General features: G+C 35.6%; 1 protein-coding gene across 3 annotated transcripts in view; it reads left to right on the plus strand.

Moving 5' to 3' along the window:
• CSMD3 (CUB and Sushi multiple domains 3) overlaps positions 1-27705 on the plus strand; it is a 612124-nt gene that overhangs the window by 221606 nt on the left and 362813 nt on the right. Inside the window, exon 7 of one of the 3 annotated variants that reach the window (XM_040070587.2) lies at positions 22576-22884. The exons of the other annotated variants lie outside the window; for them this stretch is intronic. Within the exon in view, the coding sequence (XP_039926521.1) occupies positions 22576-22884 (309 nt within the window). The remainder of the gene's footprint in view (positions 1-22575; positions 22885-27705) is intronic. 3 annotated transcript variants of the gene reach the window in all.

The raw sequence follows: 27705 nt of genomic DNA on the forward strand, positions 1-27705 counted from the left end.
TGTGTAGTTTCTGGTAGGTTAACAGTAGACTAATGGAGAGACTGTGAGGAAATTAAACAGACATCATAGAATCATAGAATGGTTTAGGTTGGAAGAGACCTTAAAGATCATCTAGGTCCAAGCCCTGTACCTTGAGCAAGGAAACTTCCACTAGACCAGGTTGCTCAAATTCTGCCATGAACGCTTCTAGGGATGGGATGAGTTAAAAAAAGAAACAAAAACAAAAACAAAAGCAAAAAAACTTTCTACATTTAGAAAATAATCATTAAATATATAGCACAAAATATCTATTTTTTTTGAGAAATGTAACTTTAAATTTTTCAGTTATGGATAACTTTAAGCCTTTTTGTAATGAAAATTTTCAAGCTTTAATTTCACTTATTTTTGGCATGAGCTTTCTGAAAACCAAATAACTAATACATTTTTTTAAGAGTATTGCAAAAAGCCATGTAGTATAAATGCCTGTTTTTATTTTCAAGAGTTTATTTCTGCATTATCTTTGAGATGGAATCTGTTAATTCTTTCAACAGCTTGTTTTATCAGAGTGCTACACAGTAGTAACTGTGTTAAAATGTCAACCCTTCCCCTGCTTAATTGATGGATATTGACTGTAACTTCTTTCTGAGTTCCCTTCCTGAAACACAATATTTGTACACAGCACTACTATAACCAGAATAATTGATTTCTTATTACTTCTTCTAGTTAAATTTTCTTTAGCCTATTGTTACATATTTTTAAGGACCTGGACTTCAAATTCTGAACTTCAGAACACTGCATAATTTTAGTTTGTCGCTGCGTGGCACTACAGTACCCTTTGCAGCTAATCACTCCCTTGGTTTACTGATTTTGTTTTCACTAGTGCACATTTTGTTTGTGCATTTGGGTCATGGTTTAACCCTAAGTTACAATGAAGCCCTCTCACCACCACTCACTCATTCCATCCTCAGAGTACAAAAGGGCAGAAAATAGGAAGAACAAGAGTGAAAATTTCATGTTTGAAATAAAGATGTGGAAAACCACTCATCAACACTGTCCTGGACAAAATATCCTTATTATAAAACATTTAATGACTGTTTTGAGAGTTGGAAAACAAAGACAAATAGTAAAGAAATTATGAATCACCCTTACTCTCCTCTTTTGAAAACTTAGCTTTGTTCCAAACACTTCCTCTTCCTCTATTCCACCAGATTACTCTTTGTCTCTTTGGTGATGTGATAGCCAGTGCAGGAGATTCAGGTGAAAGTGTAGGAGATAATTTCTGCTGTTCCTCATTTCTCACTCTTCTTCCATTGCTTCCCTCTAACTCATTTTTTCTGCCTTGATGTGCATTGACCATGGGCCATTGTCTTTTAGGGGAAGAACCTGCTCCAGTGTGGGTTATCCATGGACTGCAATCCCTTTGACGGAATTACTAGCTGTGGAATGGAGCATGCATGCTCTGACTTTGTTCCTTTCCCTCAGTGTTTATTGCTTTATCTTAAATACATCTTCATAGAAATGTAACAAATTCTACTGATGAACTCGGTTGTGTCTTGTGGTGGTCCATTGTGGAGCCAGATGTGGCTAGTTGTGACCAGCATGGGACAGCTCAGTGCCTGCTGAAAGGAGAGGTGATATGTTCAGCCCTATACCGCTCTGCTACCAAATCACTGGCATCTATACTAATTACAGTCTCAGTCCCTTCTATTCTCTTAAGTTCATGAAAACTGTTTTTTTAAGATTCCTTTTCAAAAGGCAGCCTCACATGGCTGAGCTTCAGTGTAATACCTAAAGCTATTGTGGCCTAGCCACTTGAAAAGTAGACTAAAATTCATGCACAGCAAAGTCAAAATATAGTTGTCTATGAAAAAAAAACAAAACCAAAACCAACAAAAACAACAAAAACAAAACAAAACAAAAAAACCAACCAAACAAACAAACAAAAAACACCCAACAAAAAAACCCTCACAGCAACAAACAAATGGAAAACCTAGGGTATTAAATGGAAAACATAGGGTGTCATGTAATTTTAAACATATTCTCCTAATTTTCTGTTTAAGACCTTGCAAACAGGCATGGACCTTTAAGGCCTTTAAAGTTTTGGTTGTTTTTTTTTTTTTTTTTAATTGACTTACACAGAAAAAATGAAATTTGATGAGGTACATGAAACTGTGGGAAGCTCTCAGCTTCACTGAAGTACAGAGTAATGTGAGTTATGCATATTCTTTTAATTGCTTATTCTTTTGATAGGCATTTTTATTCATGAAAAGTATTAATTTATACAATATTTAAGACATTGGTAAACAATAAGTAACGTGATTAGAAGAGAAATTTCAAGAAAAAATTAAATTAGAAGGGAATCAAAATGTTTCCTTACCTAGGTTGTGGTGTCATAACCCACTTATTCTTGCTTGTCTGGCCATCTGTGTTTCAGCACTCCTTTCTGTTCACTGAGAGTTCCTTGCCTTGATGTTTTCTCTTCTTGTTGCTTTGTTAAAACTCCCTTTGAGTCAGAAACTGTTGGCTGAAGTAGAACAAAAGCTTCTTTGGATCTTCTTGAAGCAGCTGATTCACTGTTTCTTGGCACTGGTAATCTTCTTTTGCTCTTTCTAAAATTAGTTGTGCTTTTTTACTCCTTCCATTTGCAGTTCCTTTTGGTTGCTGCTTTCTTTTGGTTACTTTTTGCTCTCCATCATTTATGTATGAATCCATAATATTATCTAAGTGGGCAGAAGAGATTAAGTTAGATTCACAACATCTGGTCTTACTGACTGGCATACACAAACTTCAATTTTCTTTATATCAAGCATACGCAGATACAGAAAAAAAAAAAGTCTTAATTCTTCATTTTCCAATAGTTAGACATTATGTTAAGCATCTATAGCTTTGCTATCTTTTTAGATCCAGCATCCTTTTCCTCTCACTCTCTACCTTCATCCTCCCTTACCTCTCTGGGAGATTTCAACAATAGCCATACGACTGTTAACCATTTCACTTGTGAAACTGATTTTGTTTCTTTCCCTTGTTTGTTTACCTCTGTTTAAGCCATGTGCAAACTCATGCTTCCACTTTGAGCAAAATAGTATCAAATATGTAAGTTGAGTGCACAAACACATCTGCTATCCATTAAGAATCTTTGCTTATAGGAAAGTTCAAATGGAACTATGAAATATATCCGTGATAGTTTCAGAATAGAATAAAATTCAGTTGTCCTGCTCATATTTAAAAGCATACAAATAGTTACTCTCCTACATATTTGACCACCAGCTATGTGGAGCTGAGGTTGGATAGATGTGAGCATTTTGAATGTGGGATGAAATATGAAGAAAAAGGTGTTGAAAAGATGTTCTTTCTCCTCTTGATTTTCTATTGTTATTTCTGTTGTTCTATTTATTTTTCTTTCTGTCATTTTGTTTATGAATAAAAATGTATCTTTATTCATAAATTATTTATGGAGTTATCTTATCTTCATTTTTTTTCTTGGTTTTGCTTTCAGAAAAAAATGTAAAGCAATTGCCAATCAGGTAAATAACAATAGTACTAAGCTGCCTTACAACACCATGGCTAGAGTTGCCAGAAGGGGAAAACAGTCTTTATCACTTTTTTCACAACATTAGGCAATTTAATCAGATTTTGTCATTAATTTCTTATCTCAAAAGCTATTGCAGCAAAGAGTACAGTGTACTACTGCTGAAAGATTAGCAGCTGTAACAGAGACATAGGTAAGATTTTTTCTTAGACACCTGTAAGTATCTACATTAAAGCTGGAGAGCTGTGAAGAACTGTACCAGTATATATGTGCACTAATGCATCACTGAAATCACCAAAGATACCCAATTTATTTCTGTGGCAGTGGCAGAAGTGCAGTTGTTCTTTGGGCAGACAAACCAAAGTGTTAACAAGGCGTATGATATGAAGTTACAAAATTTCTCCAGATTATGTATAGTAACTCAGCCTTCCCCATTGCCTTGCTAATCCTGCCTGTGTGGGGTGCAGAATGATTCAGCTGACCACATGGTAGATGTTGGGTAGAGGTGTTCTAGAGTTAGACACATCCGCATGGTGCTGGCAAGTTAGAACTTACAGGAGATCACATGGTGTGTTTAGCATGTCAGACACTAAATACTAAGCAGTTACACCCAGCAAGACAGTGAAGAGAGTCAGAAAAAAGGTAAAACTCATGGATTGAGGAACAGCCAATTTAACATGACAGAAAATTATGCGAAAGTATTAATAATGATAAAAGAATATACAAAACTAGTGATGCATAAATCAACTCACCACCTGCCATCAATTTCCTTCCAGTTCCTGTGCAGCAGTTGCCACCTCCCAGACAAGTTGCCTCATCCACTGTTCAGCATGATGTCATATGGCATGGAATATTCCTTTGGCCAGTTGGGGTCAACTCTCCCAGCTGTGTTCCTTTTCAGCTTCTTCTGCACACTTAGCCTCCTTGCTGGCAGAGCAGCATGAGAAGCTGAAAAGTCCTTGTCTCATGGTAAGCTCTGCTAAACTAACTAAAACTTTAGTGTGCTATTCTTATCCTAAATCCAAAACATGGTGCTATAACAGCAACTAGAAAGAAAATTCACTCTTTCCAATCAAGAACCAGGACACCACGCTGTTCTGGCATAGAAGCTGGAAGACGAGTAGGAAGAAACAGCATAACAAACTTGTTACATCCTGTCCTAGATGTGTACTTTAATTACAACACTACATTCCACTGACTATAATGACTAGATTTGCATTTATTCTTATAGTATCTATGCCTAGTGCAACTACAGACACACTGATGTAGGTTTTTAATCTCAGTTTGCATTTACTTATCACTTACTGATATGGTTTTTTAATACCAGAACATTCAAGGGCTTAAGATTCCCTAGGAGCAAGAAAGGTACTGCATCACTTGAGGCACATTTGTAGAAGTCTGCTACTTTGATAGGGGCTGTATCTTCTGCTTAGGCCAGGTTGCTGCTTTGACTGGTAATTGACAGATGAGAAATATTTACTTTTTTTTTTTTTTTTCCTTCCCAAGACAGATTCTTAATTATCAAAATTGTGAATCTGTGACTTTTAAGACCTTGAACTTAGCACAAATGGCTACCTGATTTTGTAATGGATGGATGAGAAAGGAACCCTCTCTTCATAAACTGAAATTACCAGAGCTTCTCAGAAGTTTTATTTTTTTGTTTTTGTTTTTGTATTTTTTTTTTTTTGGGTTTTGTTTTTGTTCTTGATTTTGTTTTTGTCTTTGTCTTTATTTTTGTTTTACCTCCAGTCATAAAAAGACCTTAAATTGCATACATCATCATATAAGTAAATGTTTTTAGTGGATCAGCTCCACTTCATCTCATACTGAGATATATTTTCTAAACAGATTATTTTTCACCTTTGTCGCAGTGTCCAATTTGCGCTGACCAGCGCGGCCACAGGTTAGCTCAGTGTGTCTCACTGCGGCAACGTGGTAAGGTCGGGTGGCAGGCAGAGCGAGCCGCCTCCTCCCTGTGGGAACTTGGATCCCACCACCAGTGACGGGCACGAAGATGTAACGAGCAACCGCGGCAGCTGAATGAAAGGCGGACTCTTCAGAGCAGGGTGTAACGTAGGTTTATTGAGACAGAGGGAGCACGGGGCTCTGCACTCTGTAACCTGCTGCCCAGGAGAGACCCCGAGAGCAAGCGTGCGGCAGTTTTTAAGGGGGGGTGGAAACGGGGGTGGCGACAACCGGTCAGCCAGTCACAGGAATTGGGGGGTTAACCGGGGGTGTGAACCATAGAACTGGGGACCAACCACAAAATGATGGGAGGGGGTTTCCAGGGCCCCAGCCTATCTCTTGACGCCCCTCCTGGAGTTTTTCAGAAGCCAGGGAAGGGTCCCCGAGTGACAGACAGGGTGACCACGAGGAGAGAGGGGGGGATTGACAGTGACAGGTGTAGGGAAGGAATGACAGACAGAAAACGTTTGGTTAAACAACCTAACTCATAAGGGGAAAACCAATACAGAACACAGGGGTATACAGTGGACTAAACCATTAAAAAAGTAACTCAAAAATCTTACAAAATAACTTAATAACTTAATAAAAACAATTCTCACACCACCAGACACCTTTGCAATTTTGAGGTGTTTTTTATTCACAATTATACACCAACACAATTACAGTGCACAGAATGACATTGATTTTGTTGTAGTCAAGTTGTAGAGGAAAAAAAATGTTACATTTTTTTGACCATCTCCGAATTTAAAGAATTTACTTTTTTTTTAACTAAGATCATATTTCATTTTAAAAAGTCTATAGAACTAACATTAAATATTAAGATGTGGTAGTCTGCGCTAATGTTTAATTTGATAGGTTGTAATTTACTTCTGGAACAAGTGTCAAATGATGCAGTAAAGGGTTTTCCTTTCCATTTTTAATGATTTAATGGATGCGTATTCTTAATTTCATATTTACCATAAAGAAAAACCTTTGTTATTTTAGGGGCATTCAAAAAACTTAAAATATTTCTGTTTCGTTTACTATTCTTCATACTCCTCTTTATTGTTTAAAAAAGGGTTGTCCTGGTTTGGGACAAATTTGGGAGAAAACCCCTGTATAGGATCCCTCCAAGGAAGCAAACCCACGTGGCCCCTCCCTCCAACCGGTCCGGAAAAAAACCCAAAACCCTCTTTGGAGAAAAGTGGAAAAAACTATTTTACTAAACAAATGAAGTGCATACAAGTATAAAGAATGAATAGTATGAAACAATAAAACCTCTCCTTCTGAAGTGAGATGGCAAATTGAGAAAGTCCTTGCCGTGGGCGTAGTTTGGCTCTCTCTCAGCGTCTCCTCAGTCCCAGTCCCTCTGGCGCTGCTGGAAAATGCCGAGGTCCAGGCCCCGGTGGGCCGCAGGTGCAGCCCCCAGTGCTCCCCTGGGTTTTCAGTCCAGAGCAGGTTTAAACAGTTCCAAGAAAAAGGAAAAAAAACAGTCCAGGGAACTTCTCTGCCCTAGCTAGCTGAAACTAACTAAAAGCAAAAAAAAAGATCTCTGTCCTGCAGTCTCTCTAAGCCTCCGCCGAACATGCTGTCCGCAGCAGAATGTGGAGGAGTCGGGCAGTTTTCTCAAAACAAACTCCGCGCTTCTCCTTGCTCTTAGAACCAGTCTTAAAGGCACAGGACTCAATATTCAGCACAAACAGAACAGATGATTGGGGATACAGGCATCATAAAGTTACCCTAGGACAAGGGTTAATGATAATACTTTATGTACTAGTGACTGTAATTAATTCCAACTCCTCTGCAAAAGACAAGAAAAAAGTACTGAATTGCTCTTTATTTCAATTTAGGTAATGTTTAGAAAGCATTTTGTTTGCTTGGGTTACTTTCCTTGAAAGCTCAGGAATTTACAAATTGAAATTAAATACAAGATTTCAAACAAATAGAAAAACCTAGGAAAACGTTATATTGAAACTGTAAAATCCATAGGTAATATGAAGAATCCTGGTTTCTGGAAGGGAAAAGAATTATTTAAACATTGGGTGCTTTATTTGTGTACTGTATCAGTAGCAGTATGAGGAAGCTGAAAGATTTTTTTCCCCCATTTACAAGCACCAGGAAATTATTAACTATACATCTCTGTTCAACAAATGTTTTCACTTAAATGCAGCTGAGGCAATAAACCTTACCTACTAGTGAATATTATTCTATGGAATTTCTTAATGTTAATGTGCAAAATCACTAAACAAATAGATTCTCAGTTATGTAATTTCTTAGATTTTCATTATGTGAAATTTCAGTACCATTCATATTTAAAAGAAAATAGTAAAAGTCCCCTGAAAAACTGTGTTGATCAACCCTTCTAAGTCTGTCTGAAAAAAATGTCAGAACAAACATAGGATAGCAGTGTGAATACTAAAGGGTTTCTAGCATTGATGTTTGTTGTGTGCTTCTTTCTAATGTACTTACTTGCTTTTTTTAATAGATGCCAAGATGTGTGTTAATTTTGGTCTGAATCCTGGGTCAATATGAACATTGTTAATACCTTTTCAGAAAATGAAATTTTCTGAATATATAGAGAAAAAGACAAAGAGCCAAGTAAAGTGGTTAGAGTGGAGAGTGAGGGATTGTTAAAGAAAGATTGAGGTGACAAGATGGGTAGTGATAAGGAGATTGAAACTGAAAGGATTCTGTTGAATAATTATGACTTCTTGTATGATACATACCTTGTAATCTAGTCTGTGCTAGTTGAACAGTCAGCCAGGACAAGTCTCTTTTCCAGGCTGAACAAGCTGAATTCTCTCAGCTTTTCTCCATAGGAGAGGTATTCCAACTATCTAATCATCCTCATGCTCCTCCTCTGGAACTTCTGTAACAGGTCTGTGTTCTTTCTGTGCTGAGGCCCCCATATCTGGATGCAGCACTACAGATGGGATCTCACAAGGGCAGAGTAGAGGGGCAAAACCCCTTCCCTGCCCCTGCTGCCCACACTGCTTTTGATGCATCCCTGGATACAACTGGCACCTTGTGCTTGGCCTTGCTCAATTTAATGAGGTTCTCATAGGCTATTTCTCAGGCTTGTCCAGGTCTCTATGAATGGCATCCCATTCCTCTGACGTATCATCTACAGCATTTGGCTTCTTGTAGTCTTCAAACTGGCTGAGGGTGCGCTCAATGCCTTAGTTTATATCATTAATGAAGACACTAGATAATACTGATCCCAATATGGACCTCCAAGGGAAACCGCTTTTCCATTGTGTCAGAACACTAAACTGTTCAGAACATTACCCTCTGGACACAACTGTCCAAGCAATTAGTCAACCATTGAACAGTTCACACACGGAATCCATTTCTCTTCACTTTAGACAGATGTTGTGGGGGACCATGTCCAAGGCTTTGCAGTAGTCCAAATAGATGACATATATGGTCCTTCATTGATTGATGTAGTTGGTCCATTGTAGAAGGCCACTAGGTTGATTAGAGAGAACTTGCCCTTGGTGAAGCTGTGTTACAGTTCTGAATCACCTCCCTGTCCTCCATGTGCCTCAGCACACTTTTAATATTCTGTTCCATGGTTTTCCCAGGCACAGAGGTGATGCTAATGAATTGGTCATTGCCAGGATCTTCCTTTCTACCCTTTTTAAACATAGGTAAAGTGTTTCCCCTTTTCTAGTCACCTGGGACTTTGGCTGGCTGCCATGACATCATGGATAGTGGCTTGGCAACTATATCAGCAAATTTCCTCAGGACTATGGGGCGCAGCTCATCATATCCCATAAATTATGTATGTTCAGGTGGCCATGAATCTGAATTTCTCTGACAGTGCAAAGGACTTTGGTCTTCCAGTCCCTGACTTGAAGCCCATCCACTCAGGAGGTGTGGGAAGAGGATTTGCCAGAGAAGACTGAGGCAAAAAGGTTTGGAAATAAAATTATGAAATCTGTTGGTCATTACTATTGTCAGTAATGCCAGCAAGCTCTTATGCTCTAATTTAGTCAGTATACTAAGAGCAGTCCATACTTAGTGTATACCTGTAATACCCTACCTACTTAGTTCCATATTTAGAATGCTTAAAAAACCAGCCATTTCATGTCCATGCACACATACATGCCTCAGTGGAGGAAAGACAGGAAGGGTCTCCTGTATGATATTTTCCAGCAAGGTTTATTTCAGCATGCCGAAGGGATCATGAGCAGAAGGCACAGACAATGTGCTGCTCAAGGGTTAAGTGGCCAGGGATCTGAATGCACAGGGGTGGTACAAAGGGCAAGGCAACCTATAGAGGGGTATGAGGGATGAACAATTGGGGAGGGCAGGGTTAAGTGACCAATGAAGGAAGCAGTCCAGGATAGATTGGCAGTAGTTCTGCAAGACACCATGAAGGAAGTCTTCTCTTTCAGCCTAGGCAGGAAACTCTATGGTAAATCTTCCCAGGGCAAAGCCTGGAAGTTTCCCTGAGGGGATTTTTAGGGTTTCCACAGGACAGAACAGAAGACATGATGCTGTATAAATCAACATTCACCTTGACTCCAGTTGTTGCTCTGGCCTCTCTGGATTCTGAAGAATATAGCAAAGTTGAAGAAAGTTCAGGGAAAGCAAAGGTATCAAAACATATGAGTAAATTTCTGATTGAAAAGTGATGCATCTACATAGGACCCTTCAGCTTGGAAAATGAATATACCAGTGGGAGGAGGGGAGATACACAGACCATAAATTTATGAATCACAGGGATATTGGAAATATTTATTAGATCTCTTTTGGATGGCAGAATTGAGTCACATGCTTCACAGTGACTTAAACAAAATGACCAGAAAGTTTCCAGTGGAAAAGGGCACCAGGTCTTTTGAGCCCTAATGCAGGACAGCTGGAAGCTAGGTAACAGTTAGCATTTAATTTTTTACAAAACTGGCAGAATTGATTAGATAATGCAGGTTTAGTTTATAGTACTGCCTTGGTACACTATGATATATAAAAATATTTGTGAAGAGAATCCTTGACTTGAAGAACATACATCAAATTAAATCAGGCTGACTCAAATTCAGAAGGGAAGAGGTCTAATTGACTTTGTGAAAGTAAAACAAACTGCTGCTTTTTCTATTTTTCTTCACCTGAGACTACTTTTCCTTCTCTTCTCTGTTAATAGTAAATGTGGGATTAAAAGCCATACCTTTTAATTCCTAATATACATGTCTAGTGTATTAGCGTGACAGGCAGATAGTGTACACAGCTTTCTAATTGGAGATATAAGAAGAAAGGATTCTTCATTTGTGTACACTATTGGGTAGTTTGGTTTTTCATGAAAGATATAAAAGGCTTACATGTTAAAATAATATTTTTCCCTAGAAAGTTCTCAAACCCATAATTGAAACCAATTACTGATAAAAATGTAGTTTTGAAAGAAATTTCAGTTATAATAAATTGACAGTCTGTTTGTTGAAGCCATTTGAGAACACTCTTTTTGACACTTAGAGCAAACTCGTCAGTAGTAGTTAAGCCAAGAATCATTCAAATTCCCAATGACCCTAGTGGGAAATTATGAGTATTATCCAACCTTAAAGAAATTGAAAGAATCATAGAATGTGTATCATAGAATTGTAGAATCATAGAATGGTTTGGGTTTGAAGGGACCTTAAAGCTCATCTTATTCCAAACCCCTGACATGGGCAGGGACACCTTTCACTTGACCAGGTTGCTCAGAGCCCCATCCAGCTGGGCCTTGTAATGTTGGAAGGGATCACAGTGGAGTCATCTGGCCCAACTCCCTGTCCAAGCAGTATCCTCCTAGAGCACATTGCAGAGGATTATGTGCAGATGGTTCTTGAATAGAGTATGTAACCAGTATTTAAGTATCCCATGGTCTTTGTGCAGAGGAAAAATATCTTTTTGTACTCAACTTTATACTCACTTTTTCTAGAATTAATGTGATTTTTGTTGTTGTTGTTGTTGATTTGTTGTTGAGGTTTTTATTTATTATTTTCTGGGAGAACAAAGTTACTCCCGAAGACTCTGATTCACTTCTATTCATCAACTTTTCCTTACATGTGAAAGTAGTTGCTTTGGAACTGTGTGGAATCTCTTAAACTCTTGCCTCTGTAGTGATGGTCATACCATTTAATTTAAGGAAATATCAAGCAATGATTGTAAAACTGCTGACAGTTTTGAAAGTGGCCTTTCAACTTCAACCATTCTGATGAACTCTGAAATGTTCAGATATGGTGAGCAACCAGCTGTCTCAAAATTCGACATTTTTATGTTTATTCAGTCAAGAAGTGTAAGAAGTATCCAAAAACTCCTGTCATTTCTGAAAAACCACAGCATCACAGTATTGTTAGGATTGGAAGTGGCCTCTGGAGACCATCCAGCCCAAGCCTGCTGCTAAAACATGGTCACTTAGAGCAGGTTACACAGGCACACATCCAGGTGGGTTTTGCATATCTCCAGAGAGGGAGATTCCATGACCTCCTTGGACAAACTGATGAGATTCCCTCCCAATCTTCTCTATACAAAACAGTTCCAGTTCTTGATGTCTCTCCTCATAAGAGAAATGCTCCAGACCACTCATCGTCTTTTTTGCCCTCCACTGCACCCCCTTCAGTAGCTCCTTGTCTTTCTTGTACTGAGGAGCCCAGAACTGGACACTAGGGATGAGTAGAGGGGGAGGATCACCACTCTCGATCAGCAGATCACACTCTTCCTATTGAATGGTAGCACAGCCTTCAGGTGTATCAGTCACTCCCTCCAGTTTCATATCAGCAAAATTGTTGAGGGTACATTCAATCACTTTATCCAGGTCATTGAAGAGCAAGCTGAGTAAGATTGGACCCAGTAGTGACCTCTGGGAATCATCACTGAGTACAGGCCTCCAACTGGGTTCTACTCTGCTGATCACAGCCCTCTGATCACTGCCATTCAGCCTGTTCTTGATCCATCTCACCACCAATTCATCTCACACACATTTTCTGAGTTTACCTAGGATTTTATGTAAGATACTGTCAAATTACCACTATTTTTGATGTGTCAATATATTTTTTCCTGTAGAAGTTGTCTTTGTGAACATTTCTCTGTGTGCAACATAAAAGTGAGGAAAGATACTTGCAGTAACCGATCTTTTATGGATATTAGGAATAATTTTGGCTATTGAACAAGAACACTATCATTTTTATCATTGTATTGCAGTGCAAAATTGCCTGAAGTGCTCACTAAGGCAATACATATGTAATTCTTCTTAAAATGATTTTTAAATTTTAGTGTGTAAGCATTTACCTTAGGACATCTTGACATTGTTGTCTAAAGAATCACTGGGGTCCTCTCCCAGGGAAGACTTTCCTCAGGCAAAGCTCTTGTTTTGCACTGCATGGCACTTCATAGCTTAAAAGTTCACTTACTGCCCACTTGATGCTGACAGCACACAATGTTCTGCAGGAATAGCTTTATCTCTGTAAACTCTAAGTGGATTTTGAATCAGTTTTTATACTGAAGAAACCTTTTTCCTTGCCAGAGAATTGTTTTCATCTCACTTAGGACCTGTCCTGACCTTTCAGTAAAAGTATTATTTTTTAGTCTGTCCTGACCTTTTAGATAAAACCAAAACATAAAAGATGGTAGTTTCATTTATAAATCATTCAAATTTGCTTTGCTTTATAATTAAGATTTATTCTGCTTAGGGATTAACTTTATTTATTTTGAGTGAGAAATAAGAGAAAAATAACACTTCTTGTTAAATTCATTGTATTGCTTTGTTCATAGGCATTGTATTTTTCACAGTGAATAAGAGACAAACACAGGCCAACAGCTCCCTGAAGGCTGGAGAGCTCAGGGATCAGGGTTGAAGCTGGCAGTGCAGGGCTTTTCAGCCAGTGTTGGTCCCCCTGTCCTCAGCCAGGGAGTGGAGCAGGGCACATCTGGAGGCTGACCAAATCCTGGGCACTGGGTATTGTAGTATTTCCCCATGAGACTAGACGACTGCCGATGGCAAAAGTAACAGAGTCTGCTCTCTGGCACCAGGTGGGATTTTACAGCTTTTTTCTCAAGTCCTGCCTGCTTTGCTGGAGACCTTTCCCGATGGCTCCCCGATGCCAGAGAGCCCTGGCCCCTCCCCAGTCGGGGCTTTTTCCCCAGGGGGGCAGGGCCCAGAGGCAGGGCCCAGAGGCATCACCCGATCAGGGAGAAGCGGAAGGGGAACAGAGTTGGGTTACATTTCAGTGTGGGGGATGGGCACTGCTGGGCAAGGACAGGTAGAAAAAACATTACAAATCCGATGAGATATAAACCCAATTAATGCATTACACCCTGGTATCTCCATGGAAAAGAGGACAGGCCAAGGGCAGGCAGGGTCATTAGCCCCGTGGCTAGGTAGAGCAAGAATAGGGGAAGAGGGGGACAAGCACTTCTTTGGCATCAGTGGGGCAGGGACTCATGGCTTCAGGCCTGGGGCCCTGGACCCATAGGCATGGGTGGGGAGAGGCCCCGGGAAGACTGGCCAATCGAGCTCTCAGAGTCTTCACAGTCCTTGGAGAGTACTTCAGTGGTGTAGGGTACATAGGAAAATAGTGTATGTTTGGTATACAAAATTTCAGACCAAAAGTTAATTGGGTTGTAATGCACTTACGCAATATTATGTTAGCCAGACAATCCTGTTATTGCCAAAGGGAACACAACTTATTGTTATTCTAATTGATATTTTATTGATCTGAATTATCAAATATAGAAAAGCATCAATGATAATAATGCACTTACAAAGTTAAGAACTGCCTTTCTACTCTCCCCTGTATTTCTTTTGTCTTATTTTTACCCTTTTCTCTGTGCTTCTGGGCGGGGATTACAATGAATTGAGAACATCCAAGTATCTGGTAGGAGGAGTTTGACACTCCTGGACATGAAGAAGTGAGCTTCTGTTGCAGTAATAAGCAGATGGGACTCAGTTTCTTCATCTAGAAAAGCCGAATCTTTACTGCATGGTTCATATTTTTATAGGATTCTCAGAAGGCACTGTATTAGATCTAACTGGCTAACAGTACACCGACACTCAGTTGATTGGTTGGTAAATGGCATTTTGCATACCCACCGACCCTCTATTTTTGGTTAGTTTACATGTTTTCTTCACTGATGCTCATGGGACAGATTTCTTCTTTTTGCAGGTGCAGATAGTTTTGTTACCAGAATAGATTGTTGTGCTATCTGACTTTCCTTCTTATGATTTTTTCACATGGGAAGTTACAAGCGAACTGCTAGCTGCATTTAGCTGAAGTAACAGGCGTAAGCCCTGTATCAGAAGGCTTCTATTTTATAAGCTTTTTACTTTTGTGTAACAAGCTTCCTCTTCAGACTTGGAGTTCAATTATTCATTTTTTTGTATATTTTCTTAACATAGTCTGCTTGTTTCTCATTGTTCTTTATTAAAATCTGAAAGTTGCACATTAGCCTCCCTCAGCCTCTCTCACATCTTGCTTGGTATGCAAAACCTATGTAACTTTATCAGATCATTATTGTATGTAGTATTATTTAGGGACAACATTCCTGAAATGCTGTCAGCTCAAGAAATATTCACTTGACACCTATGAATTATCAAAAAATAGTGAAAACAAACTCAGGCCAAGGCAAGTCTACATGATGTTGACATAAATTCTGTGGCCTTATTCTAATGGTGAAATTGTACTTACTAAGCTGCAGTCTCTGTTAATTTTGTGTGACATATGTAAGGTAAGCAGTAGAAAAGATATGCGTAAATATTAAGATTTATACTCAAGATACCTTTTCTGCAACCTTGTCTTTACCATTTTCCAAATAAATGAACAAACTTACTAAGAGCTTTGCATCATATCTAACAAGTACTAATTTGTTTAAAAACATAGAATAACTAAAAAAAAATTTAAATATATTAGCTATTAAAATAATATCCACTGTAGTGAAGTTTACTATATTGGATATTTTATCTTAAATTAGTTTAGCAATCTTTAGTAATAAGTTTAATCAAATAGCTTCTTGATGCGTAATACTGGATTTAGAATAGAAAATTTGGACACTTAGCCTTCTTAGGACAAATATTAATTAGACACTCAAGATCAATGGTACAGAGTTTTTGTAAGAATAAGTGAAATTATTACTGGGTTTTAAGATTCATTATTTTCCCACATATCTAAACTTCATTGAAAATATATTAAAAAAAAAGGAGTGTCAAAGTTATATCAATATATAGTTGGAGCTTTAGCAAGTATTGTTTTATCTGAAACTGTATATGTAATTTATAGATGTCACTTTGCTTGCTTATAACACTGAACAGATATTAGGCAACTAATATTAATATTAAAAGGAAAGTGAGAATTTAATTATTTTGGAAAAAAATGAGAGCACTACAACATGATGGTATATCCAAGGTGTCACATGAAACAGAATTAGAAGTCAGAATCTTTAAATTTAAATTTACCTTTTTCTTAAATTGTTGCTCTATACATATTAATGTACATAGTCTGTATAGTAATTATTCTTTCAGGTTTGCTTATTTGGTGTTATCCTATCTTTGAAAAAGTCTTGCACTATGATTCACAAAATCAAATTAGAAAATAAATCTCTAAGACAATATTCACAAGGCTTTTTTCTTGACAAATACAATAAAGCTACTCTTTTTAAGGCCAATAGAATACTTTACATTCCCAGCATTATATTGTTCATTTCATAGATTCCTATAATATATAAAGTCTTTTTAAGTTGTATTGTTTGGGGGGGGTTGTATAATTATGTTTGATTACACAGATCTATGTTACGTGGTTGCATATCTCTTTCAAAAAGAAAGCAAAGTATGACTATATGAAAATAATTATTTTGTATTTCAAATCACTGCTTTCTCATTTACTAACATTCATTTGTGCTAAGTTTTGTTTTTCTTTTCTTTTTCTTAAAAGTAACAGGCCTTTCAAAAAGTACTTTCTCACTTTAAGTAAACCAGCTGAAAGAACATTATCTCTATGTAGGCTTATGTTGGGAATTTTCATATTTTTTCCATTAAACAAACATATATTGCTGCAATAAAATATATTATTTGGACAGATATATATGTAAAAAAAATTAATAATAATAGTTCTCTGTCTATGTCCTAATTTTAGTAGAAAGGAAATAAATAATTTTAGAGATGTTGTGGCATTTTGTCTGAATTTTCGGATTTCCAAATGTAATCAGTTTGATAACATTAAGGTGTGTAAATTTACCATATTTTCAGTATCTACTTAAAAAATGTGTTCTTAAATTTACTGAGAGAGGCATATGGAAGATCATCAAGACATGCATTTGTTTGTACTGAAGTATGACATATCTCCTGCATCACTGAAAATTTCTGTTTGATGCTTGTCACTTTCAGACTGTTCTGATATGTCTTACTGTAACAAATGATTAAATATTACAACTTTGCATAAAAAAGAGAGAAATAGATAACAATAAGGAGGTTGAAAAAAGAGTGGAAGAGGGCAAGCTTAAAAATAATCTTAAAAGAATACTGTAATGAAAAAAAGTAAATTCTGGTACCAAAAGGAAATAAAAATAAAATTCTGAGTCAAGTCTCACAAATGTGAACAACATGAAAACAAAAGGAACCAAAAGAACATTTTTAAATTTCTGACTAAATAGCTTTTGGAGTTTTTGCTATTTGTATAGGTCCAGGGATCACTGCATGTTTGAACTAAAGTCTAGAAATTTGTTTTGAACCTTATCTTTTTCAGTCATGTATTTCTTTACAACCACACTTCTATTATATTTCTTTAAAACCACAATTTTATTTCTTTTCTGAATAGCTGGGAGCTGAAAATAGATTTTGTCAGAATATTTCATGGCAGCCATTAATACTTATGTTCTAAAATCTATGTTTATGTATCTGTTTCCTTTATTTTCTATCACAATTTTATTGTAAGAACAGGTAAAGATACTAGAAATTTATGAAGAATAAAAGAAGTGATTTTTAAAAATATTTCTGGAATTACCTATGTTAAAAGAGTCAAATAAGCTGCTATATCTTCGTAAATTTGAAAAATCCTTTAACAGATCCAGAATATATTCTTCTAATTGGGTGTCTAAATTTATTGGAAATGTTTTGCAAGCATCAGATATTTAATGACAGAGAACATCAAAGAGAACAGTTAATTAAAATAGGGAAAAAAGCATCTTCTTAATACAATACATGGGTCACTCCAAAATTAGTTAAGTATTGAAAGGTTTAAGTAAGGAAACTAAATAAGCCTTGACTAAAAGTCCTTGAACATCTGAAAGAAGATGAAATATAGTTGTTAGTCTTTTTAAAAATTCTATTTATAATTGTATTTAACTCTTTTTTTCTTTAATGAGGTATGATTTTTTTTTTTTTTCTTTTTTTGCTTAAGACTATTTATACTTCTTTCTCAATTACCCATTGCAAAATGATAGACTGGCCTCTTGCTAATAAGATACACAGGAAAAATCCCAGGCTGACCTCATGTCAGTCACCTCATTAACACCTTCCTGTAGTATGAGTCTCATTTAGGGTCATCTGCATTAAGGACCTTTAGCCTTATTTGGGAAGTCTGTGGTGGATCATATATGTCATTAGAACTAATGTCCTGTACCTTTATTCATCCTGAATAAATAAGATAGTGAATATTCCGATTTGCTTTCACATTTTGATCTCAACATGATTTTAGGAATCAATGAGCAAGATGAATTCTAATGAATTAGAATAGCTGTTGGACAGTTGCCTTAGATCCCATTTGGTCTTATGAACAATTTGCATGTTTTTATCTGTTCTTCTACCACTAAAGTTAAAAAAATTAAATTTAGAAAATAGCCATAAATGGCCAGACTTTCTATCTAGAGTCCAGTAACAAGTGGAACACTACAAGTGTCTCTTCTGATACAAGTTCTCTTCAATGTGTTTATCAATGAGCTTCAATCAATGATAGAGAGCAGTCTCACTGGATTTGCAGATGACACCAAAATGTCAGACATTAGAGTCGAGGACCAACAGTCAATATATCTGAGGACAAGGTTGCCATAGGGATACAGATAAGCTGGAGAAATGAGCCAACAGGAAACCCATGAAACTCAACAAAGGTCAGTGTAAAGTCCTGTAGCTGGGTAAAAAGAACCCCTGGCAACAGGAGTGTCTAATAGCAAACAGCTCTGCTGACTAGACCCTGTGTGTTATAGTAGACAGCAAGCTGAGCATGACAGCGGTGTGCCCTAGGAAGAAAGAAGGCCAACAGCATCCTGAGTTCTATTAATAAGAAAGTGGTCAGTAGATTAAAAGTAAAAGATTTTTGTCCTTGTCTCAACACTTCTGTGACCATAGCTGGAGTAGTGCCTCAAGATTTCGGCCTCATGACAGGGAAGATGAGTTTTTCACTGAAGCAAGTTCAGTGGAGGGTCACCAAGATGCTTGTGAGGGAAGGCTGAGCAACCTGAGCTTTTTCAGCGTGGAGAAGAGGTGATAACTTACAGGAAAGCTTTCCAAAATCAGAGTCCTCTAAAAGGAAAAATAAAAAGATCATTTTCAACAAGCATTTTCACTCTGTTAGACACCATTTTCTGCCTTATTTTTGTTTCTGGTGAATGCTTCTCAGAGGGACAAAGGTATTTATGATCTCCCTGGATTATTCCCTCCGGAATTACTCATAAAAAGTTAGTCCATTCTACTAAGTGTTAATTGAACTTCCACTATGAGTTTATCTGGGGTAAATTTCCTTTGGTATGATGTTTACAACAGGAATTCTGTGTATACTTGTAGCATATTGCATATGCAAAGTGTGTGCATCTAGCACAGATTCATTATCTATTTTTGGAGCTTTGTTTCAGGCAAATGTCAAAGGCTCTTGCCTCTTTTCTTTACTAAAAATGTTCCTGGAATCAAGAACAACTTCCACTCCTATATAAATAGAAAGGCTTATGGGTCTCCCATATGTTTGCATTATCCTAAATTTTAGCAGTTGCAACACTTTTGAGTAGTGTCTTGTTAAGTCTAGTTTTCTGAACTGAATTTCTCTGTAGATCACCAGCTTAATCTTTTTTCACTTCTACATAGCTGCAAGCTTTTAAGTGCAAATACCGTTTCAAATCTTTCCTTGTGTAAGCAGGCTAATGTGACACATGAAAGGTCGTCAGTTTTACTGACTTTCATCGGTTCTCCTTCCACAGAGACTTGCTTAGAGAAATGCTGGTGCAGGCCAGTAGGTCTCAGACTCTTTTAGGGTGGGTTGGTCAGGTTCTCTTTCTTTGCAAAACCATGCCCTAAACAACAATTATACTTTCTTAACCCCATGTCCTTACTGTTTCCTTATATGATTCATCCTGACAATTCCTCAAGGTTCACATCTTCTCAGTAGCTGATGGTGAATTTCAAGTGTTGCTCTGCCTCAGATTTGACTTCAGTTGACTTGAAAATTTTGATTTAAGCTTTTCCCAAAAAGCAGCGATCTATCTTCTTTTCTTCCTTTTTGTGCCATTTATCATTAAAAGTTTTTCTTTCCTTTTTTTTTTTTTTTTAACTAGAGTATTAAAGTAAAATAATATAAGAGTAGTCCTTTATCACATAGAAAAATACAATCTTTAAAATAATCTCTTTGACTGAAGTGGAGAGTAGGTAAAAATGCCCATGCAATGAAGGTATTTCAATTGGTCTTAGACTGTTTTCATAAAATATAAACACCAAAATACTTTTGCCGATTACAAATAATATTTATGGAAACACTGATGGCTGTATTCTGTGTGGTAGCTGATACTTACAAGATTGTTTATGCATAACATTAATTTTCTCTCAAAATCCTCCTTGTAAATCAAGCCATATTGTTTAACTTTACTGATCGAAATTCTCCATGTAAATCAAGCCATATTGTTTAACTTTACTGATCTTCTTCTTGAGTTCTTCTGTGTAAATGGATGTGGAAACCTAACAACTTAGGTGATCTGCTTGAAAATTGCCTCTGTATCAAAGCAGTACTTTTCAGTGTATAAGCCTTGTAGCTTTAAGGAAGGTTAATTTTTCTTGCTTTTTTTCTTTTGAGATGAACTTTATTTTAAGTTGTTCTCATTTAAAATGTTGTGCCTATTTAAATAAATAGGATAGACCATGCCATTTGATGGAGATTTTGAATATAGTTTTGCTTTGACCTTGATATTGGAAGCAGGTGAATGCCTGTTCCTGTACATTTGCATGCATGATAGATACGTTCACATAGATTTTGTTTTAATAGCAGTGGTTATGTAACATACATTAAGTTTTCTTTGTTTTAAACAACATTTTTCTGTTTCCAAATAACTCTCGGCCATATATTTGTATTTTCTATGTTTTAAACTTGATACCAATCTGTCAAAATTGTATACTGAATCGTAAGTAGTCTAGACTTCTGCTGTTATGAATACTGTGACATTTTTCTTCTTTTATTATGAAATAAAGAATAAAACATGCAAGATCTATTTTAGTTACTTATGCAACTGCTGTCACAGGACAACAAGTAGTTTTTGGTATGTTTTCTGACACATAACCCGGGAATCTTACATGGTGCTTCTAAGGTGTTTTAGTTTTGCAGGGGAAACCACCAATATTATTTAGAAGTGCTGTACTACTCAACAGATGTTAAGACATTAAATGTCAGATAGCAAAAATAATATGTACCCACATCAGCCTAATTTGTTGTCTTTATAAAGCCAGCATATCCTCTTATTTTGGTATTTTTAATAATACGATAAAATAAACCATTTTTAGCCTAAAATTTCTTCAGTAAACAAAAGAAACTCTATTAGCAAGGCTGAATCTTTTTGATATGGGGATTTTTTTTTTGATATGGGATTCCTTCCATTATTTTATACAGAACAGTTGAGAATTCTATCAAGAGATCTGATATACCTTGCGCCTTAAACATACTATATAATGCTTCGTTTCTCTGGGAGTCTTATTTCCATTTTCTAGTGGACAGATTTTTCTAAAAGTGTGAAAACTCTTGTTGCTTTCCATCCTGATGTCACCCACTACATTTAAAAGACACCTTTCAAAGTATGAGAGGAGAGCTCACAACCAAAAATAGAAGTGTGGAATATTACTGTTTGAATGACTTTTCAAGGGCTCCTAATGATTATGATGGAATAAAAAAACCCCATGTTTTAAAGATACTAGCAAAACACAGTACAGTTCATGCTATCTCAGCATTGTTTATGCTATTTTTATGGTGAATTTTGTTATTCATTGCCCAGTCATTTATTTGTTCCAGTCAAGATGGAGTTTCTACTGTGTTAAGATGTTCTAAATGCTCACAGGTGAGCGACTTGGCTTCCAAACATTTGCAACCAAATATGGGGGATGGGAAAAGATGAAAATGTTAATAAAATATTGAGAAATTTGCTATATATTTTAAATACTAGAGTACTTAAAAGTGCTAACAATGTTTTTGCAATCAGGGGATGGACAATTTTTTAGCTTATGAAATATTTTGTATGTGAGATTTTTTTAATAAAATAATCTGGTCTATTACAGAAATCAGAGAGTAAAAAGAGAATTATATATGAAGCCTTTTTACAGTCTTAAGTATAAATAATAATGCTGACAAGTTTTGTTTAAATGTGTGCCTTTTATTTTTCATCTACGCTTGGCCTCATATCAAGTCTAAGTGGGCTTTTAGAGCCCTGTCAATCTTTGATGAAAAGAACGAGCATATCTGGCAGCCTTATTAGCAGCTGGAGTACGGCAGCTTTTTCTGCAACTCAGGTTACTATATAATGACACCATTTCACTCCTCGATAGGATGGCTACCACTTTTCTAAATGTGGGGGCCCTATTAATGGTGTAGCTATATATTTTGCTCTAGCCTTACTGATTTCAAGACTGAATGTGCAGGGGTGGAAATTATATGTGTTGTCATTATGACTGATAAAAGGGTTTAAGTTTTGAGGACATTTAAAACTTAACATGTATAATCACTATTATTACAAAATGTTCACTAGCATTAATCAATGTTCTAATTGCTTCAATTTTTTTAAATAAAACCTATTGACTTTCCTCTTTTTCATGTCAGTTGTCTTTACTATGTTAAACAGAGGGAAATTTAATCTTTTAGACTGATCAAAAAACACAATTCAAAAGAAAAAGTTAGCATCTAGTACTACTGTGTGTCCCACAGGTTCTTCTACTTTCATCAAAACTGCCTCCACTGGTGAGTTAGAGGAGCATATTGCAGCCACTACTGGTGCCATTACTGTTGCTAGCACATCTGCTGATGTTGCTGTATCCAGTGCAGTGACCACCTGTAGACAATCTGCTGAAGAACAACGAGTACAAGCTATGAATATAAGAAAATCAGTTCTGGAGTCAGCCCGTTACAAGGAAACACTCTCACTTCATCAAGCAAATTTACAAAGCACAAGAAGACGACCAAGAAATGCTGAACAGATAGAAAGAGCTAAAGAACTTGCAGTTGTTACTCATAGAGGTATTGGATATTATTTTACTTGTGCCCATGTAGTTGTGAAAAAATATATTGTATCAATTAAAATGAAAGTTCAGGTATCCATTTTGGAAATGTAATGAAACCAAATGGAAAAGGGATTAAATATACCTAAATTTGAGTTCTAGTAGGAGAATCAGATGTAAAAATGAAATTAGTAATAATATTGCCTTGGTTATTGAAATTGATAAAATGTACATATAAGGTAAAGCCTAGTGTAAGAGACATGTGATGAAAGTTTAGAGAATTGAGATTAGAATTTTAATCTATTCTGCATATGTGATTAGATATCATTAACGATGACATTAAAAATATACTTTATAAATAGCTGCTGTTCTAAACTTGTAGGTGATGCAGTTGAATTCATCTCCCATCTCTTTAAATCCTCAGCAAAATTTTGGTTTCTAAAATATCTGTACGCATTTATTCTATCAAACATAAAATCAATTATCAAAGCAACATTTAGAACACTAGGAAATTCAGCAAATATTAAAGTGTTAAAGCTAAAGATCTTATATATTTCTATATTGAGATGATCTAATCTGAGTGCTAAAGTATTGATAATGCACAACATTTGAAGTATAAAACTAGCATTGTTTGCTGTGTTAAAAAGCAAATGTCTATATCTGAAACATGAATCTGACAAAAAGTAATGTTGGAATGCCTTAATTTCATGTGTCAAGTATTCAGAAAAATATTGCATGTGGTGTGTTTTTAAACGCACACAATTTCAGAAAAGGATCATCTTACTTTTGTACACAAATATAGTTGAATACCAATTATTTTACAGTTTGAATTTTTATTATGTGCTTCATGTTAGTCAATTGTACATGAAAAATTTATAAACAAAATTATATTGATGAGAGGCAACTTTTATAGCCCAAGCAATTTGTAAAAGTCTCATTATATGGTTGATACTTTGAAAAGACAGCTTTATTTTGAATCTATTGTCTTACTGGATAGTCACCTGGTATAAGTTATTGTAGTTTAATTTACTAACATCTTATGAAACAGGAAATCTGCAGTTCTCCAGAATTAAAAAATACATAATTAAACAGAAGAAATTAAAAACAAACATTGTCTTTGGTTTGCATATAAAATAGAAATTATTAAATAGATGTTTATGTTTCATTTGCATTAATTTCAGTGGGGATCTGAAGGATTTTCTGACTGATATAAATTAATCAATGATTTGGTTTGTACTGCTATGTGGCTGTGCACTCACATCAGTGAGTCAAGTTTAAAAAAAACCAACAAACCAGACATATTTTCAGTGATGAGGGAGCAGATGAGGATCTATAACAATATCTTCTAATTTAAAAATGTAAGAATGTACTACTATGGCAGTTAAATATGGCAGTAACTGTGATACATATATAGTTTTCTTTCCCATTTCCACTTTTGAATCATTAGACTGCAGTGTCCTCTCCAGTGTTTTCTCACTGTTCCTTTCTTCTCCGACCTATTCTATAATACAAGATATAATTACGGCACGTACTTCTAAATTATTTTATTAAAATATAGTGCTAGACATTAGATTATAAAAAAAAGGAGAATAATTTAGACACCAATATACTGCTAAAATAATCTTAGGGCGCTAATTTTTCACATAGTAAAATGGTACTACAGGTACTAAAAGTTATGGCAACCCACATACAAGTGAAATCAGACTTTTATATACCTCTGTGGAGAAGAAAGGCAACACCTAGTTCTGTGTGCATTTTATTCCCTCATGCAACATTCAAAGTCTTGATTTTGCCAGCATTCATTATACAAAAGCTTTAATTTTTTTTAAGTGTGTCTGTTACTCACAGAACAGTATATGTGTGCATGCTGTTAAAGAGATATTCCTATACTGAGTAAAAAGTTACCATTTTTACACAGCAAATACCAATATTTGATAACAGACATTCAAACATATTAAATGACCATCAATAAATAACCTATAATTTTCTTCCATTAAATTTTCCCTTCTAAAAAGACACAGACATATTCTGAAGGAATTTTTGTGAATGTGAGATAGCTGTTAATTGACCTGAAGGATTTTTTATCACAGAAGGATGTTAAAAAGGTATTTCTATAGAGTTTCCTGCAGGTTATTATTGAAGTATTTTATCCTCTCTTTGACAATATATTATGCAAAGAAGTTTAAAAACTCTGCATGATAAATTACTATGAAATTATATAAAACCTACTTAAGAATTTTATTTTAATTTCTTTTTAAATTATTTCTCTAATTAATAGCTATTGAAAGCTAGGTTTTACTTTGGAAATTTTTTTTTTCTTTTTTTTTTTCTTTTCTTCTTTTCTTTTTCCCTGTGCTCTAGATTATAATTTAAGAATTAGACTCTGTAATGGTTTTAATTTTGAAAATTGGGCAGAAATGCTAATTAATCTAGTGGTTTTACATTTATTAAATTTTGGGTTTAGTATTTACTTTTTTTGTGTGGGAGAGAGACTAAGAGGAAAACAAAGCAGGCTCAACCTTAAAAATGAACAAATAGTTTTATTAACACATACTAAAAGAATGGAAAAAAGAAAGTTGGGGAAAAAACTAAAAAAACTAAACTAAAACAACTAAAAAACTAAACTAAAGCAACTAAAAAACAGAATGAAAAAAAACACTCTTCCCTCACCTCACAAACAATTCACTTTCCTACAAAACAACATAAAGAGACAAAACTTGTAATTTTCAGTCAGTTTCACCATCTGATAATAGTCTTTCAACATTTTTTTAGGAGAGAAGTCTCTCCTAGAGTCATGGATCTTACTGACAACTTAGAACAGTTCTCTTGTGGGTTTTTTAAACTGTCATAAAGACAGCTGCCTGGAGAAACCTGCCTTTGTGACCCTTCCCATTAGCAGGTTCCTAAGTTGCTTATGGGTTAGACTTTTGCATATTGGGGTGTCACCTTTTAAATGTGAATAACTAAAGGCAGAGGATTTTTCATCTCAAAGTACAGAGATATCTTTTCACTTTTTCACTTATGAGTGGGCTTCTCATTTCTATCTCTGTTCAAGAATCTCATCAGATTAATATTACTTAGTCTATCACAAACACTTTTGCTCAAATCCACACATAAATCTAAACAATCATCTCCCCAAATGCATAACTTTCCCGTGATTTAAAGGAATAATATAAATATAGAGTTAATTACTATGGCTCAAATAAGAATGGAACAACTAACTCTTTAACTTTCTGTCTTAATAGTCTTTTCACTCTTGCTTTACTGACTTTATGCTGGTGGGTTTTTTGGTTGGTTTTTGTTTGTTTGTTTGGTTGGTTGGTTGGGTTTTTTGTTTTTGTTTTTGTTTTAATGTTTACTCTGTTCTTTTGTCTCTCAGAGAAGGACCAAGCTCTGGAAGTTTCATGTTGTTAGGAAAGGGTTAAATCTACCCAGTCTCTTTTTTTTTCACAGTAGTGAAAAAACCATAGTATTAGATGTTTAAGGCCACACTAGTAAAAGAAAAAAATCTCATGAGAAAAGATCAAAGATCAAAGCACCCAGGCAGTCCAGAATTACAAAAAAACTAAGCAAGATCATAAATACCTTTTCAGCCCACCCCTCAGTGTAAATCAAGGTGACCTCAACCTAAATAATACCTATAATTCTTATCAGGAATCCAGCAAAAATCTCACCCTGCTCCAAAAAGTTTTAAAAAGTAAATGTTATAAAGTAATAACCTCTCCTTCCCCCCCTCACCCAAGAACTAATAACATCAGACAAAGCTTCAAACTAGCTCCCCCCCAAAAAGGGGGGAGCAACAAGCCTAACTTAATATTACTTATCTCTCTCTATCCAAAAAAAAAAAAAAAAAAAAAAAAAAAGCACCTACAAAAAATCCAAAGATTTTATATAGTACTTCCCAAAGTCATAGCCAACAATTTTCAATAATCAAAACAAATACTAATATTTTAACTAACCTTCTAATAAGTCCCTGTCCTTTCTAAAGCAATTCCTAAATCTTAACCCAAAAAATCATTCTACATTTCTCTATAACTAAAAAAAACAAACTATACTAACCTATAACAGACTAACAAATTATGCAAACTAATTCATAATTGAGAAGAAAGTTTAATATACTAAATATAATTACTAAAAGTTATTATATGTATGTGTGAATATCTAAAACTGTAAAAAATTATTGTATATATAGACCTAAATGTAAGCTTTTTTGGGAATATTGTTAATAAGACCCAAATAATGCAGTTTTATGATACATTGGTGTAGATGCAAAATCATAACTGCAGGGAATGGGTAGCACTGTTAGCCTTCCGTGGGATTGTTCTGTGAACAAGATATTTCAGAATGAGTGGACAATAACAATACTGTTTTGTTTTGTAAATATTTTATTGAAATTTATGCATGAATGTGATATATAGAGAGAACTAGAGGTTTATATATACCAAAAAATCAACTGCTAGGTGTAAAGTACTACATATACTACCTGGACCTCGACAATAATTTAAATTGTGTCAAAGGCTGACTGATTATTATCTTCTCTAAGCTTATTAGCTGGAAAAAGGAACCTTAGGTACATTTGGTGAAATACTTCCCTTAAAGTAGGAAAGTACAAGTATTATTTTATAAGGCAGTAGGGAAATCTCTTGCAGAATACTGTACATGATTACAGTTTCTTCATCAACAAGAATTCAGACAGAATCAAATAAATAAAGATACTATAATGTTGTTTCATTTTCCTGGTTATCCCACCGTACAAAATAAAATTTAAGACAGGATGAAAGCATGAATTTTCAAGTGAATGTCAGCATGTAGAAAACTTAAACAGGGACAAGTTAGTAAA

The sequence above is a fragment of the Hirundo rustica genome, chromosome 1 (assembly GCF_015227805.2).
Source record: "Hirundo rustica isolate bHirRus1 chromosome 1, bHirRus1.pri.v3, whole genome shotgun sequence".
In the NCBI taxonomy this organism is placed as follows: Eukaryota; Metazoa; Chordata; class Aves; order Passeriformes; family Hirundinidae; genus Hirundo; species Hirundo rustica.